At 42.8% G+C, this 20974-nt stretch overlaps 2 protein-coding genes across 2 annotated transcripts; both read left to right on the top strand.

Annotated features, from left to right (window-relative positions):
* The first annotated feature begins 2037 nt into the window (after positions 1–2037).
* Positions 2038–2829, top strand: LOC114455346 (high choriolytic enzyme 1-like). Its single transcript, XM_028436536.1, has one exon. It carries the CDS (start codon positions 2038–2040, stop codon positions 2827–2829), a length of 792 nt encoding a protein of 263 aa, XP_028292337.1.
* A 6023-nt stretch (positions 2830–8852) lies between these two features.
* LOC114455427 (high choriolytic enzyme 1-like) lies at positions 8853–9644 on the top strand. Its single transcript, XM_028436664.1, has one exon. The coding sequence runs from the start codon at positions 8853–8855 to the stop codon at positions 9642–9644; it is 792 nt and encodes a 263-aa protein (XP_028292465.1).
* The last annotated feature ends 11330 nt before the right edge of the window (positions 9645–20974 follow it).

The following is a 20974-nucleotide window of genomic DNA, read 5'->3' on the forward strand; positions in this document are numbered from 1 at the left end:
CCGACAACCTGGGTCTCCAGGGGGCGAATTAGGACTCTACCCGGGAATGATGCACGTATTCGAGCACTTTTAATAAACTGATAGGAAAAGCCGTATCAAAGCGACATACTTCTTCTGCTTCCACACTCCTTCTCCCAAGCTTTCAACTTTTGATTGTTATGTGTTTTCTGTATTTACTTTATTGTTGTTTTCTTTTTCTGACTTGTGTAGTTGTTTTAACAACTTTAAAGTGTTTTAAAGTTTTTGAAAAGTGCTAATAAATACAATTTATTATTAACATTGATGGGACAAGTAAGATTTTCAAGTGTTAAAAGGACAGTATAAGTTCTCACTTTGAAAAGGTAAATTTATGAGGTACACCATTCACTTACCAGGTCCATGATTGTTTTCATTAAGCTATTATTTTAATTAATTTTACAAATTTGAAGGAAGTACACAAGATGGACAGGTGGATAAGTGAAGAGGAGTAATGCCGTTAGCTGAAACAGTTTGAAAAGTCAGGAAAAACAGAATTTTTAGCTCACGTACAGCATTAGCTTTGGCAGCTAACTCGGTCTTTCTGTCTCGGAGAACGATACTACGTTTACGCAAAAAATATTTCAAGGAATCAACACTCAAACGGGTAAAATAATATAAATCTCTGTCAGAATCGCTTCCCACACCGTCAGCCATGGCAAGTTTATCCCTCTTGAACTTTGACATCATGAGGAAGAATTGAACCAGTGCGAGACTGTGAAAAGGCTTATACGGACGCGATTGCTTCTGAACAAATCCAACATGGTGATTTGGCAACTTCATGCTGTTATGCTACTATTACAAACTGGCTGACTTTTACTGTAGACGGATTGGAGATCAGAACAGCCTGGATACAACCTGTATCCAGGCTGTTCTGATCTTCGCCACGTCTGTCCGTCCTCCTTACGGAAGCGTCTCGATCAGCCTCAGAGTCCACAGCACCGATCAATCCTGAACAATCCAAACGCATTGATTTAACAACTTTATGCTGTTTATCCTTCTATTACAAACTGGCTGACTTTTACTTCATCCACTACTAACTGCTGGTGAACTACAGGCAGCTTTTCAGAGGGCTAAAACTCCAGAAAACAAGCGAGTTTGGGAATATGAACCTCATACAATGTTTTTGGGGTTCTTAGAACAATTGGAGATGGGTGAAAAAAAGCATAATACTGGACCTTTAATCAAACCTGTGATAACACCTCTTGTGCATCAGGATATGGACTCCTCATTTATAAGGTGCATAAAAAACGGGGTCCATATTCCACAACGGGGAATGAACCAGTGGGGGGCCCCAATTCTATAGACAGGGTCTGCTGCAGAAAATGGATCCCGGATCCATTTTCAAGGGGGTCTTTTTACTGTATTACAACAGAACACAATACCTTCATAACAATACCTCTTATAATTTTGCCTCTTGGATACAATGGAAAAAATGTATCCACAGGAGACAGTATTGTAACCCAAAGAGTAAGAGCACCTGGCATATCACAACAATAATAACAATATCTTTAATATATATTATACAAACACTTACTAAAAGAAAGAAAAACAGATGGCAGCTTTAGGAGATCAAAAATGAATGCAGTCTGGGCTGTCATTCATATCATCAATATCATTAAAGTTCACTGATTATAACTATTTTAAACAATTGAAGCAATTTACAGTTAAAACTTTTAACAGAAAAAGTTAAGGAACATGTGTTTCTTTTCTTTCCTCTTGACATTTGTGGTTCTTGTTGATAAAGAGCACATCATGTGATTACCTGAACACAGGTCAACTAGTAGAGCTAAGTTCATCCACTTAATGACAGAAACTACAAAGTTTGTTGAATCTGTTGGTTTATCTGTGAGTTCCTCCCTTCAGAAGTGTACTCAGGCCTTGCAGCACGGACTCCAGCCCATAATCCCTTTGGCAGAAACACCTACATAGAAGAGTATAAAGTGCCTGAACAATGTAGAAACCAACATAATTCTCCAAGCCCGTACACTGAAGTTGTGCAGTGAAAGGACCAGCACTAAGATGACTCTTTCAGCCAGTCTCCTGATGCTGCTTCTGCTCAGCCTTTCTCATGCCAACCCCCTCACTGAGGAAGAGGAACAAGATGAAGAAGCTGACCAAAGCATGGAAGACGTTAGCTACAGTATCCTGAAAGTCAACAATGAAACCAGTGAGCTCCTGGTAGAAGGTGATCTGATACCTCCCAAAACCAGAAATGCCATCAGATGTTGGTCCAATAGCTGCTTGTGGCAGAAAGGACGTGACGGCAAAGTGACAATCGCCTACACTCTGAGCTGGCAGTTTACCGGCCGGGAAGTCCAAACTATCGAGAGGGGTTTGAGGTCCTTCCACAGCAGCAGCTGCATCCGATTTGTTCCTCGCTCCAACCAGTATGACTACATCCGCATTGAGAGCCAAAACGGTTGTTACTCCAGTCTGGGCCGGCAGGGAGGAGCCCAGATACTGTCCCTCAACAAACATGGCTGCCTCTACCACAGCACCGTCCAGCACGAGGTCCTCCACGCTCTGGGTTTCAGACACGAGCATAATAGGAGCGACCGCGATAGGTACGTCAACATCATGTGGCAGAACATTGACCGACAGATGGCCTACAACTTTGACAAGCAGAACACCAACAACCAAAATACTCCTTATGACTACTCCTCCGTCATGCACTATGGACCCACAGCCTTCTCCATTGATGGATGGAAACAAACCATTGTTCCCTTCCCAAACGCTAACGTGCCAATTGGTCAAAGCCGGGGAATGTCTCGCATAGATGTCAAGAGACTCAATTTGCTTTACAATTGTTAACTCAGATGTTTTCGCCAACAATGTCACTATTTTTTGTTATGATTTCTTCATTTTAATAATCAATAACTGTTATAATACAATCAATCTATCCTCATATATATTAAAAGCATTGAAAATTATACTTGTCTGTTGTGATTTTTTTTATTTCATGTGTGAAAAAGGGGTTTATTTACAAATGGAAGAGGATTTTTAACAGCTTAGATAATGAATGTCTTTTAAAGAAAAATAAGATTTAAAATTTGACCCACACAAAGTATAACCTCGCTTCTAATGATCATTTACCAAACTTAGAGTTTATCTAAGTGTAAAATCCTTGAAGGAATAGAGAAGCTTTTATAATACAACACAGTTTCACTTGATCATACACAATTAAAAAAAAAAAAAAAAATTATAATTTACTTCCCACCTTTCAATGATCCAGCACACATGTAGGAATGTCAAAGAATAGTAGTTTGTGAGAGTTACAACTGACCATTATGCTTCAAGACTAAAATAACAGCCTCTCTAACCGAGGGTGGAAATTTAGAGGGTGATTTTTCAAACATGGTGATAATGTTCATTACTAGGGCTGTCACGTTTACACAATAAATGCAATTAATTAACTACAGGAAAAATTATAACATGCTAAAAAAATAACGCCGTTAATCACATTCTTTTTAGAGCTCCAAACAGCGCGGAACCGTTCTTACAGTGGGGCAAAAAAGTATTTAGTCAGCCACCAATTTCAATTACTCCCACTTAAAAAGATGAGAGAGGCCTGTAATTTTCATCATAAGTATACCTCAACTATGAGAGACAAATGAAAAAAATCCAGAAAATCACATTGTAGGATTTTTAATGAATTCATTGGTAAATCCCTCGGTAAAATATGTATTTGGTCACCTACAAACAAGCAAGATTTCTGTCTCTCACAGACCTGTAATTTCTTCTTTAAGAGGCTCACCTGTCCTCAACTCGTTACCTGTAATAATGGCACCTGTTTGAACTTGTTATCAGTATAAAAGACACCTGTCCACAAGCTCAAACAGTCACACTTCAAACTCAACTATGGCCAAGACCAAAGAGCTGTCAAAGGACACCAGAAACAAAATTGTAGACCTGCACCAGGCTGGGAAGACTGAATCTGCAATAGGTAAGCAGCTTGGTGTGAAGAAATCAACTGTGGGAGCAATTATTAGAAAATGGAAGACATACAAGACCACTGATAATCTCCCTCGATCTGTGACTCCACGCAAGATCTCACCCCGTGGGGTCAAAATGATCACAAGAACATTAAGCAAGTATCCCAGAACCACACAGGGGGACCTAGTGAATGACCTGCAGAGAGCTGGGACCAAAGTAACAAAGGCTACCATCAGTAACACACTCCACCGCCAGGAACTCAAATCCTGCAGTGCCAGACGTGTCCCCCTGCTTAAGCCAGTCTATGTCCGGGCCCGTCTGATGTTTGCTAGAGAGCATTTGGATGATCCACAAGAGGATTGGGCGATAGTCATATGATCAGATGAAACCAAAATAGAACTTTTTGGTAAAAACTCAACTCGTCATGTTTGGAGGAGAAAGAACACCATACCTAGTGTAAAGCATGGGGGTGGCAACATCATGCTTTGGGGCTGTTTCTCTGCAAAGGGACCAGGACAACTGATCCGTGTAAAGGAAAGAATGAATAAGACCATGTATTGTGAGATTTTGAGTGAAAATATCCTTCCATCAGCAAGGGCATTGAAGATGAAACCTGGCTGGGTCTTTCAGCACGACAATGATCCTAAACACAATGCCTGGGCAAAGAAGGAGAGGCTTCGTAAGAAGCATTTTAAGGTCCTGGAGTGGCCTAGCCAGTCTCCAGATCTCAAATCTTTGGAGGGAGTTGAAAGTCTGTGTTGCCCAGCGACAGCCCCAAAACATCACTGCTCTATAGGAGATCTGCATGGAGGAATGGGCCAAAATACCAGCAACAGTGTGTAAAGACTTACAGAAAATGTTTGACCTCTGTCATTGCCAACAAAGGATACATTACAAAGTATTGAGATTAACTTTTGTTATTGACTAAATACTTATTTTCCACCATAATTTGTAAATAATTTCATTAAAAATCTTACAATGCGTTTTTCTGGATATTTTTTTTTTTTAGTTTTGTCTCTCATAGTTGAGGTATACTTATGATGAAAATTACAGGCCTCTCTCATCTTTGTAAGTGGGAGAACTTTCACAATTGGTGGCTGACTAAATAATTTTTTGCCCCATTGTATTTTAAGAGTTCCCGATATACCCATAATACTGATGCACAGTCTACAGTACAATATGGGAGACTACCAAGCTGCTCAGCTTCGTTTGTGTTAATTTTGGCTTTTAAAAACAACAAATGGAAAACTAAAGCCTCGTTGTGTGCAAACTGGATAAATATTATTATCTGACGGAGAGAGAAAGCAACATGTTTGGTGTCAGAAAAGTGTTCTTACTGTTTATTATGTGCTAACTTATAGCACTACGTATGACGTTTTACTTATTACCTTATTACAAACCCAGTGCAATAATTAAATACTAATCCTGTGGCATCACTTTATCAATGTTTTAAATGTGTGTTTTCATACAGTTTTTATTGTGTGTTTTTATGCTACTATTTTTATTTTTTTTTTTATTTTTTACTTGTCTGCACATGCTGTCAAAGGTCAACATCACAGGAAGTGCAGTCATTATGAGACAGCAATGCATATTTTGTTATTGCAATAAAATACATTGATTTATTTTATGGCTTAATTGTGACCATCACCAGCCCTCCCTAAGGAAGGGTAAGAAATATTTTATTATAGGGAGGATATAAAAAGGGAGAGCAGTGTTACACCTAAGTGGAGGGGGAGGGGGAAGGGGAGGGGAAAGGGAGCAGGGAGGAGAGACTCAAGATAGGAAATAGAAAAGGTGGGGAAGAATAGACTGTTTTGCAGTGAGGGTGAGATGTGAGGTTGTAGAATATATTGTGCTTATTATGTTGTGTAATCCAGCCAGTATGGTGACAAGTGTGAAGCTTAGCTATAATGGTGGTGGCTGTGAACAGGGGGAATGAGTGAATGGTAGTACCTAAAGTAGGTTTTTGGGATTAACGTGTCTAAGGTTGAGCCCAGTATGAGTTTTATCCCACATCCCAAGGCGTGCCAGTGCATCGTATACCAGTATATGTGCAAAACAAAAAAAAAAACGCTACTGCAAGCCCAGGAACTGCCCTGGGCCCGCATATGCAGCCAGGCCAGCAGAAAGAGCAGAGGCCAGGGAGCCCCAGGCAACCCCCCGCGGCCGAGCAACCCCCCAGATGCCCCCCACACACACATCCGAGGAAGCCCCAAGCAGCCGAGCACTCAGTGCATCCCCCCACCGACCCCAACTCCGAACCCCAAGGCCCCCCCGCCAGCATCCAGCCCCCCCCACCCACCCACACCCAAGCACCCAACCCCCCGAGGGAAGGGCCCAGAGAGCCCCCCGCCCGAGACCCCAGCAGAAGAGCCAAGGCCCCCGCCCAGCAGACGGCCAGAGCCGCGCGGAACGGGCAGCCGGCGGGCGCCCGCCGGTGGGCCCTGAGCCAGCAGGGTCCGGAACCCAGGCCAGAAGGACCCGGAACGGAAGCAGCACCAAGAGCAGCGCCCCCAGGGACCACGCCCATAGTCGCCGAGGGCACCAAGGGGTTGCTGCAAGCTGCCCCGCCGGCCCCCAGGCGTACCGACCAGGAACCCCAGAGCGCGCCAGATCGCCTTTCCTTGATGCCGCCCGCGCGATGCGCCCCAGATGCCCCCCCCCACCAAAGGGCCCAGCCACACCGCAGAGCCCGGCCATCGGAGAGGGCAGACGGCGCAGATGGGCACACGGCGCAGACGGGCACACGGCGCCGCGGGCCCCAGAGACGCGCCAAGCAGCACAACCGGAGACCCCCCGCGGCACCCCCCCGAACCGCGGCGGAGCCAGGCACCAGCCACATCCCCCAGCAGTCCAGGAGGCGACCCCCGCCGCCAGCCGGCCCAGAGCGGCCCGCCCCGCCAAAGCAGGCGGCGACCGCGCAGGAGAGAGGCCAGCTCCCACACCAGGGCCAGCACAGGCCCGCACGACACCACGACATAGCACCCTCCACAGGTGGGCGGCCCCGGCCCCCCCTATGAGAGAGGACGCCACCAACCACCCAAGCAGGGCCACCCCGCCAGCCACGGACCGATAGGTAGGCGAACCCATGTTCCCCCAGCCAGGCACCGCAACCCCACATCAATGTCGCCAGCAGAGCCCCCCCACCCACGGAGACCACCCCCAATCACCCCCGCGCCGACATGAGACACCCCCGACGCCAGCACAGCCCGGAAGACAGCAGGCCCCAGCCAACAGCCCCACCCCGCCCTGTCCCCGGGCAGACGATGGGAGGGCGCACCCCGAGACGCCAAACCCAGAGACCCACCCCCGGGGCACCCCCGCCCAGACACGGCACCCACGGGGCCCGACGCCCCCAGCCAGCGGATCCGCCAGGACAGGAGCCACCGGCCGCGCCCCCACACACACCCACCTAGCACGGCCCAGGGAAGGCCCCAGCGTGGGCGAGGCCCCACAACTCACCCTTCCCTCCCCCTGAGGGGGCGGCCCGGCCCACCGCACCAGCGGCACGCTCAGCGAAGGCGCTTCCTAGGGAACCAGGCCAAGGTGCCCAGACCGGCCGGCGGAGAAACCCACCGCACCACCCCGCCACCCAACAACCCAGGACGCAGGTGCCGCTCCCAAGAGCAGCTGCCCCAGCGCCACCCCCATCCCGGACCCCCCCGTCCCGAAGCCACGAACCCCACCACCCCAGGCCCCCAGACGAGCCAACCCCCGAGCCACCCACCCAGCGCAGCAATGCCTGCCCCCCAAGCGAAGGCCACAGCCCCCCCACCAGCACCCCGGGCCGACAGGAGCCCCCCACGCCAAACCCAACGGGAGAGCCGGCGCCGAGCGAAGATACAAAAATACACAAAATGGCTCCAAAAAACATACATTACAGAAAAATACACCAAACAAAAAAATCTAAAAGTGAAAAGAAAAAAAAACCAATAACAAACACATTTATCATGTTCATGTTCAATTTTATATTTTGATATGCGCATTGAGATGACTTTGTTGTAAATTGAAGTTGATTTTAATTGAATAAACACTTGCCAGCAGAAACATATGAAATTGTCATTGGTGGTCTTGATTTGCAACGTGCCTACCCAACCCTAGTGGTCACGGCACGTCACTGCGAACCATCTATATAAAAGGTGCGAAAAAGACGGGGTCCATATTCCACAGCGGAGAATAGACTGGGAGGGGGTCAAAATTCTATAGATGGGGTCTGCTGCTGAAAATGGACCTCGGGTTTATTTACAATATCACACCGGAACACAATACCTTCATAACGATACCTCTTATAATTTTGCCTCTTGGATACAATGGAAAAAATGTATCCACAGGAGACAGTATTGTAACCCAAAGAGTAAGAGCACCTGGCATATCACAACAATAATAACAATATCTTTAATATATATATTATACAAACACTTACTAAAAGAAAGAAAAACAGATGGCAGCTTTAGGAGATCAAAAATGAATGCAGTCTGGGCTGTCATTCATTTCATCAAAAGCATTAAAGTTCACTGATTATAACTATTTTAAACAATTTACAGTTAAAACTTTTAACAGAAAAAGTTCATAAAAAAATGTGTTTCTTTTCTTTCCTCTTGACATTTGTGGTTCTTGTTGATAAAAAGCACATCATGTGATTACCTGAACACAGGTCAACTAGTAGAGCTAAGTTCATCCACTTAATGACAGAAACTACAAAGTTTGTTGAATCTGTTGGTTTATCTGTGAGTTCCTCCCTTCAGAAGTGTACTCAGGCCTTGCAGCACGGACTCCAGCCCATAATCCCTTTGGCAGAAACACCTACATAGAAGAGTATAAAGTGCCTGAACAATGTAGAAACCAACATAATTCTCCAAGCCCGTACACTGAAGTTGTGCAGTGAAAGGACCAGCACTAAGATGACTCTTTCAGCCAGTCTCCTGATGCTGCTTCTGCTCAGCCTTTCTCATGCCAACCCCCTCACTGAGGAAGAGGAACAAGATGAAGAAGCTGACCAAAGCATGGAAGACGTGAGCTACAGTATCCTGAAAGTCAACAATGAAACCAGTGAGCTCCTGGTAGAAGGTGATCTGATACCTCCCAAAACCAGAAATGCCATCAGATGTTGGTCCAATAGCTGCTTGTGGCAGAAAGGACGTGACGGCAAAGTGACAATCGCCTACACTTTGAGCAGGCAGTTTACAGGCCGGGAAGTCCAAACTATCGAGAGGGGTTTGAGGTCCTTCCACAGCAGCAGCTGCATCCGATTTGTTCCTCGCTCCAACCAGTATGACTACATCCGCATTGAGAGCCAAAACGGTTGTTACTCCAGTCTGGGCCGGCAGGGAGGAGCCCAGATACTGTCCCTCAACAAACATGGCTGCCTCTACCACAGCACCGTCCAGCACGAGGTCCTCCACGCTCTGGGTTTCAGACACGAGCATAATAGGAGCGACCGCGACAGGTACGTCAACATCATGTGGCAGAACATTGACCGACAGATGGCCTACAACTTTGACAAGCAGAACACCAACAACCAAAATACTCCTTATGACTACACCTCCGTCATGCACTATGGACCCACAGCCTTCTCCATTGATGGATGGAAACAAACCATTGTTCCCTTCCCAAACGCTAACGTGCCAATTGGTCAAAGCCGGGGAATGTCTCGCATTGATGTCAAGAGACTCAATTTGCTTTACAATTGTTAACTCAGATGTTAATGCCAACAATGTCACTATTTTTCTTTATGATTTCTTCATTTTAATAATCAATAACTGTTATAATACAATCAATCTATCCTCATATATATTAAAAGCATGGAAAATTATACTTGTCTGTTGTGAGTTTTTTATTTTGTGTATGAAAAATGAGGGGTTTATTTACACATGAAAGAGGATTTTTAACAGCCTAGAATATGAATGTCTTGCTCTTTTTTATTTACAAACATCCTGGTTATCCAAAGTTGATATCAATTCAGTGACACAACACTCAGCATTTAATATACAACACTGCATGACATTTGAGTGAATGCTATAATAAAACATGAAGGATAACCTATGTTCTCTTCCATCTTTAAATAACAAGGTACACATTAAAAATAAAAAAGAAGATATTGTGGTGGACACTAGGGGAAGATCTCACACAAATAGCTGGGTTGTGGAAGGTGATACGTGATGTAATTCAGGTGAGAAGTCGGTCGCCGTCAGCTGTGTTTATTTTGGTGTGAAGTTTAACAGAGTGCTCACACTACCATCTGATTGCCTCTTCTTAGTTGACTTTCACAGCATAATCGGGGTGCACGTAACACAAAGACATATTACTGGGGCTCAAAATTCATGTTCATGTCCATTCTTTAATAAATCACATTACATTGTCATTATTATTTCTCACGCAACACTGGCGCAAATTATCAAGATAACAAATTTGCTTTCTTTTTGAAATTTACTTAAGTAAGTTTGTCCTCTTGGTCAACAGTTATCTAAGAGAAAAAGCTAACATTATAATGAATTAATGTTAATATAGTGCAGGGGTCTGCAACCTGCGGCTCTGGAGACTAATGTCGCTTTTTGACTCTTTTGCAATGGCTCCCTACAGCTTAAAAAAAAACTACTGAAATGAATATATTTTTTTTTAATTTTTTTTTTACAGAGGCTATTAATGATTAATGACAAATAAAATCAAGATATAACAATTATGTTAACCTAAAATAAATCACATTGTGCAATGACTCAGCACTTTCCTACTTCACCTCCTGCAACATCTACAGACCATCAACTTTCCTGCACCTGTGGCTAACCTTGAGTTTTAAATCCCTGGTAAGAAAACTAAACCAACAAAAACACTATTCTGGAAGAAAATAGAGATTTTAATTGTGTGGGAACAGATTTATTTAACGACCAATGTGCAGGTTAAATATGCATGTTTTATGTGTGGCAAGAAAAGAGCATTTAGCATGTGTTGATCACATGATCATGTGTTGACAAATTCAAGTTACTTTTTGTAGCCTTTCAAATACATTAACTCAAAAAAAATCTTCTTTATATACAGTAACATTGTGTTCATGTAAACTGAGATGTGTAAGAATTTGAAGATGCAAGATACTGTTTTATTTCTTGATGTCAATTTATTTGATTTTATTTTAAACAGGTTTTTAATTTGCCATTTACATGATCAATATAAATCAAATCAAATTAAATCAAACATTATTCTACATAATTTTAACTGTATAGAATTTAATTCACTGTATTGTCTTCATTGAGAAGGTATTTTTTTGGCTCCGGGAGGATTTTAATCCAGGTGAGATGAGGTTTCTTTCTTATAGCGTGGAGTACCAATGAGCATGAATAAAAAGCAGCAACTCTACCATGCCAGGGGTGATGATGACTACAGAGGAGACAGAAGAACTTAAATAATAGAGAAAATTTAGAGACAAGGTGTAGAAACAGGGAAGATGATCCTATAAAAAGGCTCATATGAGAGAGGACCGCGTTTCCTGCGAAAGAAAGTGGATAAAGGCAAGTTGAGCAAGTCCCTTCACCCCGAACTGCTTCCCAGGCACCGCAAAATGGCTGCCCACTGCTCCTCAGGGATGGGTTAAATGCAGAGGACAAATTCCATTAATGTAATAACATTACATGGCCAATTAAAGGCGAAAGCCCCGATTTAATCTTTAATCTTAATCTGAATGGTTGTCTGTGTTTCTCCTGTGATGGACTGGTGCCTTGCCCAGGGTGTACCCCTGTCTAACACACCTTGAGTGCTGGAGCTCGGCACCAGCAAAACCCTACGACCCTGAACAGAAGCAAGAGGCTCGGACAATGAATAAATGAATGAAGCCTTGGAAATAAACATTTCTGCTGTTATGAGAAGAAGGAATACAATAAAATTGGTGCCAGACTAAGATAAATGGTTTATCTTAGTCTGTGATGGTTAGAGCACTATCACCACTGGAATAAAAGCAAACAGTGAAACATGGAAAAAGGAAATGCAGAAGGAGTTTTTTGGATTAATTGAAGAAGCTCCAATGGAAGTTTGTGGCTGAGCAGACCAACATCCGTCTGTCCTGCTCACTACATTTCTACTGAGATGTGCAGCCAATGTTGGTGGATTGTAAAATGTTGGTGCAAATAACATGAAAATTCCTGAAACTGCAGACAGTAAATATTAATGCAGAATAAAAGTAAAATGACATTTATGTGGTCTTGAGCTTTTATTTTACACATGTATATAATGATCAAAAGTAGTGCAACTATTCAACCCTGTGACTTTACGCATCCTGTTACTCTTGTTTTAACCCTGTTACCACATCATTTTAAGAGAAAAATAATCACATGTGAATTTCTTAGCTCACAAGGATTAGATCATGGTATTATGTATTAGAATAATTATTTGAAAATAAATACTGGAATAAGTAAAGTGAAACATGCCAATATTGAAAAGTTGGGAAAGTTAGATTTGAAAAATTACTGAATGTTATTTAAATCAAATAATTTCTGAAATCAAGTGGTTATTCAGTTAGAATGTTACTTTCTGTGCCTAATGGTAAATTCCTTATATTTTTAGAAATTAATTAATGTATCTTTCCAGGTATCTGAATGTTGGTAACAGGGTTGCACCAAAGACAACAAATAACAAATGAAACATGTAATAACTGGAAAAGCACTCGTAGAGCACAGACCTCTGCCAAAATATTTATTAAACCACAGTGCACAATCATCAACAGTGATGATGTCAGAATTTTACAGAAGTTCCACAGTGTGGATGGGAAAATGAATATATATATATATATATATATATATATATATATATATACATTCTTTTGGTAGCCAGAACATCACCAAAATGTAATCACCTGTTCCTTGTCCCATTTATCAATTTTCCTGATAATCTCATCCAAATCCTTTCATAACTTTTTAAGTTCTCCTGCTAACAGACGGATAAACGCAGACAGATAAACGCAGACGGATAAACACAAACAGATAAACGCAGACGGATAAACGCAGACGGATAAACGCAAACAGATAAACGCAGACGGATGAACGCAGAAGGAGAAACGCAGACATATGAACGCAGACGGATGAACGCAGACAGACAAACGCAGATGGATGAACGCAGACAGATAAATGCAGACAGATAAACGGAGGGTAAAACATAACCTTCCGCTCTGCGCTTTGCGCTGCTTCTACGCTTCACGCTTGGCAGAGGTAAAAATTATGCCTTTGATGCCTGAGATGAGCCATTCAAGCTTTTCATATTCTAATACCTATTAATGATGAATATATAACAGAAAACTGACAACGAGAAGATTTATTTTTCAAAATATTTGAAGCCAAAATGTCCATGTTCCTTTTCTGGAATGACCCTGCTTTTAAGCATATTTGTTTTTCTCTCAGCATTTTTAGTGCCTATGTTATGACAGAAGCTCAATCAAAGCTTGTGTCCCTAAAAATGTTTTATTATTTCATTAGAAAAAGGCCATCACGTTTGTTTTGACAATCATACTCACTTCCACTAGATGACATAATAATCCACCGGCGTTGAAGGTTATGCTGCGTTCACACTCAATGCGTCTTCTGCGGCACTGGACGCATCTGCTGCACGAAACGTACCGCAGGGTCCGCAGGATCAAAAAATGTCCCATTTGCATCATAGGTATGTCTGAAGAGAAGCCACGCCCACCAGTGACACATCCAACTCGGTGAGATTCTCTGCCTGCTGAAGCGAGGAGCTGCACTCCTTTTTCTCCTCTCATAAACATAAACCACCAGTGAAAAAAGCCGGTGTGATCAGCAGCTAATGCTATCCTAGCTCAATGCTACAGAGAGAACTTTTACCTGCTACTACCACCTCCTCGCTGATTCTCCTTCACACCAAATCCTTCCTAGTCCAGTCCTGGTTATAAAGGCCGTGTCATACACCTCCAGGTGGTCACACACAGCTTCTACTCCATGGTTGAATGAGTGAACAGACAGTGTCTGTGTTGACGGCCTGATGTCATTGTCAACAAAGACTCTGATTGGCTTTCGTCATGCGAAACAGCCGCAGGAGTTCAATATTTTCAACTCTTGCGAATGTGCGGGTATGCGTGAAATCGGGAGCTCGCTCGCACGGCCAACACACTTGACGTGCGGATTGCACGCAAAAAAAAACTACACATTTCTGAAAATGGACTACTAAAAGCGCATTTATAACACTTTCTCCTGATAAAATCTAAAAAATCACAAGGTTTGAATGTAAATCAAAGGAAAAGACATAATGGCTATAAAAGTCTCTGATCCCTTTTTGAGTGCTCTGTTTTATGACAATTATAATCTGATAATAAGGCTTACATATCATAAGATATGGGTTTCATATTATTTAAAGTTGTTCATATCATATTATTGTATGGTAATTTACATAATTTGCTTCCCTTTTCACTCATCGTAAGTTTCCGTGAACGCTCAGATGAGCGGGTCCCTTTAAATTGTGTTGTCGCAAAGAATTGTGGGTGAGCATTATCTCGTCTCCTTTGGTAAAGGATGCATCAGTGTTTCATAGGCTAAAGGAACAAGCATCAGCTATAACTGATATAATTATAAAAATTATAAAAAAAATATATATTTGTAAAAATATATTGGCAAAGTTCATCAAGTATTTGTATTAATTTGCACAAAGATATTGTAGCTGCTTATGTTTATTTACACTATGATGTAGTCTGAACCCATGAGATCAAACTGGGGCTGGATGCAGTGCCCACAACAAAAACTCAGACTTTGTCCAGGTCCCTGCCATGCTGTATATAATAATATGATCAAGACCATTTAGGGCTTTTTGTAGGTTCTAAGTTTGCCACTAGATGGGAGCAAAGTCTAAGCCTTAACCTGTCCTTATTGTTAACGCTCCTCTCAGTCCAACAGTTTATTTCTATTTTCTTTATCTTTTCTTCTTCTTCTTTTTTTTTATTTTTTATCTACTGACATCCACTAAAAAGAGTTGTATAATCCTGTTGTTACTAGTTACTACATCAATATCCTGAAGTAATATTTAGAGTTGAAAAAATAATAAAAAGTGTTCTGATTATTTTCGGTTCCCTTTAAAAGTCCAAAATGTCCACGGCAGTCAGGAACCAGAGACTATTTTTAGTGTCTCACTGTGTCCATACACTGTGATAAAAGCTATTGTTTACACACAATGTGATTTGATCAGTTTTTAGAGCATCTTTAACAATGCCTTTTAATCTCTGCACAAGTTTAGTTCGATTAATCTGTGCTTCCAGTAAAATCTGCCAAGTATTCTTTGGATTATAAACCTCGAGCTTGTCAGATTATAGAAAGCCCACTTGAGATTTTGATGTGCAATAAATATGTATTGAATGACTACGCTGGCTATGAAAGACTATTTAAATAGTCATGATGAGGGAACTGCAGGTTACTGAGTGACAACGCCACTTAGGGTAAGCCTAGGACCCTGCACAAAGGCAGATAGGTTCGTTTTACCTTTTAATCATGGGGCAGAGACAGGACCTTTAATTATAACAAGTATAGTTTTTATTTAACAGATTTATTTAAAAGGCTGATCGTTTCTTTAAAATAGTGTAAATGAATTAAACAAAACAAACTCAAACCCAAAGAAAATACAAAACATGCAAAAGAAGACAGAATGCAAAATATATCAAACACCAGTTATGTACAGATAAAATATACAACATATACATTGGACTTTTGGGAGCTAATGTAAAGGAAAACCTACTATGCTTTAAAGGCATCCAGAACAGCAGAGGTAGGAGGAGTTGCGCCACCGTAGTCAGCGAAATGAATGGTGTGGGCCAAGACGTATCCCCAGCAGATGCAGAAGGTGTAGTTTGGTCCTGCTGTTGTGTAAACGCACCAAATTAGGAGACAGAAGTGTTGTAGGACTCATTTTTGATATCACTTCATTTACTTTTTTTTTTCATTTTTTTTCTATTTTTGTAGTAGTTTTTTGTGTTTTTGGCCTACATTTTGTGTATTTTTCAAATAATTTTGTGCGTTTAATTGTGGGGCCTCCCAAAATTAGACTGAGGGCCCCATGTGGCCCCCAGGCCACCAGTTGCCTATCCCTGTTGTAGAGGATCTGCAATATGGGGTGCTGATTGTAAAATTTTCCAATTTTCTAGCTTCCTGGAGGCGCGGCTTCTCCAACTCAGTGCTGCGTCAAATTCATCAAAGTGGGAACGCGTCATCAAATTGGAGCGGAGGAGCAAATCATCCTCTAACTAACAATTGAGGGAATCAATTAAAAAAACACTTTGGGCATGTGTATGAAGCCCAAATAGCACTTTTATTATGTTTAAAGCACAGAAAAGTCAGTTTAGCGTAACATGGGCCCTTTAAGGAAACTCACTTTAAGTACAGGTGAACAATTGCGGGACCCATGCAGCATTCCTGAAAACGCGAAAAACCCAGTGTATATACGAACGAAAACCTAAAAGCATTAAGTCTCTGTTATGGATGGGCAGACATGACGGCTGCTGTTCTCCTGTTAACGAAGGTTTCTGTGTATTTCCGCGTATTCTGATCAGTTTTAACGGATGAGTTTCCATCTCTACATTAAGTCTCCTCCTCACTGCCCCACGTCTGCAGATCAGTCCATTTACAGCTTTTCATGGTCAGTTTGTAATGGATCCAGACTGAGATAACGCTCCGTCCGCTCACGTGAACCATCGCCTCAGCAGTCCTCTGGTTTTTTTGCACCGAGCCTGCGCGCGCATGCACCTAATTTAGTATGCATACGTCAAACAAAATGGGTCTACATAACCCCTGTATAAATCTGCATGATGGGTGTCTGCCCATACTCTGTGTGCCTCTGGGCACAAGTCATGGGAGGGCCCGCCTTCTCTAGCTCCCCTGAGCAGTGGTAGGGGCCTGGCTCCCTTAAGTCCTAACTCCTATTCTGGCCCCAGGGGTGTACTGCCCTCCAAGCTCCCTCTAAAGCTCCACCCCTGGCACTGTGTCAACAGTTTTCTTCAACAAAGAAGAGCTGGGATGGTCTCTGATGACGTTTTCATTCAATCTGAGTATAGCTGCGCTTCAGTTCTAATTGAGAAATTACTACAATTTTCAACTGCAATACTTGAGGAAAATTTGATTATGAATGTTTCTTTCCTAAAGAATCCTGGGTTACATCCTAGAACTCATCAGCACTGTTAGATCTTTGTGAAAATTTGAACATTAGAAGTTTTCTTAGGAAAACATCACTACTGTAATAATATAGGTCATAATATCACATCATATATATATAAACTATGATTGGGTTTAATGGTTTTATTAGGGAATAGATATTTTGATTTGAATTATGAATTTTTGTCAAATTGACTTGGTCATGACATGGGTCAAGGATGACTGTATAGATTACATTAGTTGTTGATAGCAGGAAAGGACAACTTGACATTTGGTTTGAGGAGAATGATAGGTAGACAAATGATTTAGAGGAAGAAAGAGACAGAAAAAGAGAACGGAAAGAAGAGAAAAGGGATGAAGAACGTGATGATTACCAGTAGAGAGTTAAAGGTTTAAACCACCTAGGGTAGCATTGTCTGACCCTAGTACATTTGTAGATCTCCTGATAAGATGGTTTAAGTTACTGGGTCAGCAGCTTCCACAGACTGTTCTCAGCTTCACCTCTCCAGCTGATGGCCAAGTCACGACAGGATTGAGGGAAGTGTTTTGAAAATAGATTGAATGGAAATTTGAAAAATGTGGTGTTACAACATATGTTTCCAGAGAAATGGGAAATTCTAATCTGGAGGAGATAAAAAGGATCCGATCAATCAGGATTCCTAAAGAGAGGGTTCAACGTGACCTTAAAGCTGAGAGGGAGGAGTCTGAGACTGCTGTGAAGCTGTGATCAAAGGGGCGACGGAAGCTTCAGGGAAAAGAAGGGGAAAAGGAGGGAAATAAGGAGGGACGGATCTGGAAGTTTAAAGATAAGTCAATTTACCCCTAACAGAATTAACATTTTTGGAAAATATGAATATGATTGAGAAACATACAGTAAACACAGCTTCTATTAGATTCTTAATACAGCAACAGTGGTGTTAGATTTTATTCAGAATGAATGATCACTAATTGATAATTGTTTATCCTCGATGGAGGAGACACGTTCCAGATACACTGCAGTATCTCCACCTAGGATGTGAGCCTCCAGCGCTCTAGTATCAATTACGGAGCTTTCAGCAGTGTTTCTCTCGGTACGGTAGCGTACAACAACCGTCAGGGTAGATTGTGCTCCCGTCAGTTGCAACTGCTAGCACGCAGGATGATCCTGTGGAGTTGTGGTCAACTCCTTTCACTGAGGGGCACACACATCCCGGGAGCCCTGAACGCAGGCACAGAACTGCTGCCCAGGGAGGCATTGATTTACGGGGAATGAATGCTTAACACGGAGTTTGTGGATCAGATATGGTCCATTTAGCCACAACCTTGTTCAGGGGAGTGTCTATTCAAGATATTTGTGCGGCGGCAAATTGGCCCCTCGCTTTCGTCCGGTTTTACCGGCTGGATGTTTCCGCTCCGTGTGTGGCAAGGGCAGTTCTTCTGTCCTGATCAGAACAGTTCTTACCCTGCGGGCTGGTATAGCACACGATAAGCTTGTCTGCAATACAGGAGCGTCCATATCCCATAGTGAGACATAGAAACGAATGTTGTGAAAAAGAACTATAGGTCGTTTACATAACCCTGGTTCTCTGAGTAATATGAGTGAGATGTCTCACCAGACAGCCCTTCTTGCTGAATGAGTGAGAAGAGGATTGCTTATGTGGTGGGTCTCATCAACAACAACGATGAGTCAATCTACAGGAGTGAGGTGAGCAGGCTGGCCTCGTGGTGCAAGGACAATAATCTCCATCTGAACGTTGAGAAGACGAAGGAGATTGTTGTGGACTTCAGGAGAACGCACACCCAGCATGCTCCTCTGACCATCGACGGTGCTGCAGTGGAGAGGGTGAGCAGCACCAAGTTCCTGGGTGTGCACATCTCCGAAGACCTGTCCTGGTGCCTCAACTCTGCATCACTGGCCAAAAAAGCTAATCAGCGCCTCTACTTCCTCCGCAAACTGAGGAGAGCAAGAGCCCCATCCTCCATCATGCACACATTCTACAGTGGCACCATTGAGAGCATCATGTCCAGCTGCATCACCGTGTGGTACGGCGCTTGCACCGTGTCCTGCCGTAAGTCTCTGCAGCGCATCGTGAGAATAGCTGAGAAGATCATTGGTGTCTCTCTTCCCCCCCTTCTGGACATTTACAATTCACGTCTCACCCGCAAAGCCACCAGGATTGCAGGTGACCCCACCCACCCGTCCTACAGCCTCTTCAGCCTGCTGCCATCTGGGAGGAGACTGCAGAGTCTCCGTGCTCGAACGAGCAGGCTCAAGAACAGTTTATTCCACCAGGCTGTCAGGAGACTCAACTCCCTCCCTGCTCTCCCTCCCATTCGTCCACTCATCCCCTTTCCCTTTCCTGCCCCTGCCTCCATCCCCCCTCCGCCTCCTTCCACCCTCTGCCCTCAGTTGTCTACCCTCCTTCACCCCTCTGCCCCCTCTGCCCTCCACCCCCCCCCCCCCTTCATCCTGCCACAGTCTGCCCCTACAGGACCTGGCATCACCCCCCTCCACCTCCACCCCCTGCGTGCTCCACTAATTCACGCACTCTAAACTCTGCACAGCCGTCATTGTATTGTTATGCTATTTGCACACTACCTCACTTTTTAACTTCATCTGCACTCTGTTTATATTATTAATACTGTAATTTATTTATATTCTACCTCATAGTAATTTATCCACATTCTACCTCATTGTTGTTCGTTATTTGTTATTTGTTGTCCGTATGTCTTTAGTTAAGTTATTTGTTGTATAGTATTGCTAGTTGTTTTTTTTTTTTGTGTGTTTGTTGTGTGTTTTAAGTGCTCTTTTTATGCACTGCAGGTTTGCACTGGGGGTTGGGGGGGGATTGCAATTTCATCTGTGCTGTATGTTTAACATGGGGCATATTTGACAATAAAGAACCTTGAATTGAATTGAATTGAATTATTGAACAGTGCTGCATTCTCCGCCCTCTCTACTTAAAGTAGGCAGGACAACCTGCAGCGGATTAATACATTTCACCAGCCAATCAGGATTGGCATAATGAGATAGGGCTTCTGAGATATGACACGGATGCATATATCCCATAGTGAGATATCTCACTTATATTACTCAGAGAACCAGGGTTATGTAAATAACCTATAGTCTTGTCTTTAAGGTTTTACTTAAATCTATTGTGAAAGAGAAGGGAGCATTCTTAGAGTTAGATACCGTCTGATGAAATGACCGTTTCTCTTCTAGACCGTATACACATTTAATGTTACAAAGTGTTCACAAACATGAATAAGGAATGTAAACAGATAAACACCTCGAGTAAGAATAGACAACCTATTCACTTCACTTGTCCCTTGAAGGGCAACATACACATAACATACATCATAAAACAACTAAGAGGTGAGAGCAGCAATTACTTTAGAAGCAAATGTGTGTTGTTTAAACTTTACAGAGCACAACATCAGGGGAAGTTGACCACTACCTAACATTAAAATAAATAAATCAATGCACAGACTGAGACTAAAGCAGCAGTTTATCCTGGTTACCTACTTCTTTCCTCTGTGTTTAAGATCTTGATGGAGAGCGGCACAAAAGAGAGCTTATATCTATTTTTAGTGGCTGGGGGAACAGCTAGTCAGGAGAAAGAGGGGAGCAGTCTGTATTCTGGGTAGAGAGGATGAGTTCATACAGATGGTCTTCAGTATCTAATGATTTCTTCAGTATCTGAAACCTCATCCAGACTCCTGAATTTGACCCCAGCCACTTTAGATGCAGAACGTACAAATTCTCACTAGGGAGTTCTTGTCCCTGTTGGCCAGGTTACCAAACCAGCAAAGAAAAGAGGAGGAAAGGACAGATTCATTAAAAGCGCTATAAAACATTTTCAACAGGCTTCTGTCAATATTGAATTTGACGTTGCTGGCCTTTTTTGCAGGATCTTTTCACA

This window comes from Gouania willdenowi, chromosome 3 (genome assembly GCF_900634775.1).
Source record: "Gouania willdenowi chromosome 3, fGouWil2.1, whole genome shotgun sequence".
Lineage (NCBI taxonomy): Eukaryota > Metazoa > Chordata > Actinopteri > Blenniiformes > Gobiesocidae > Gouania > Gouania willdenowi.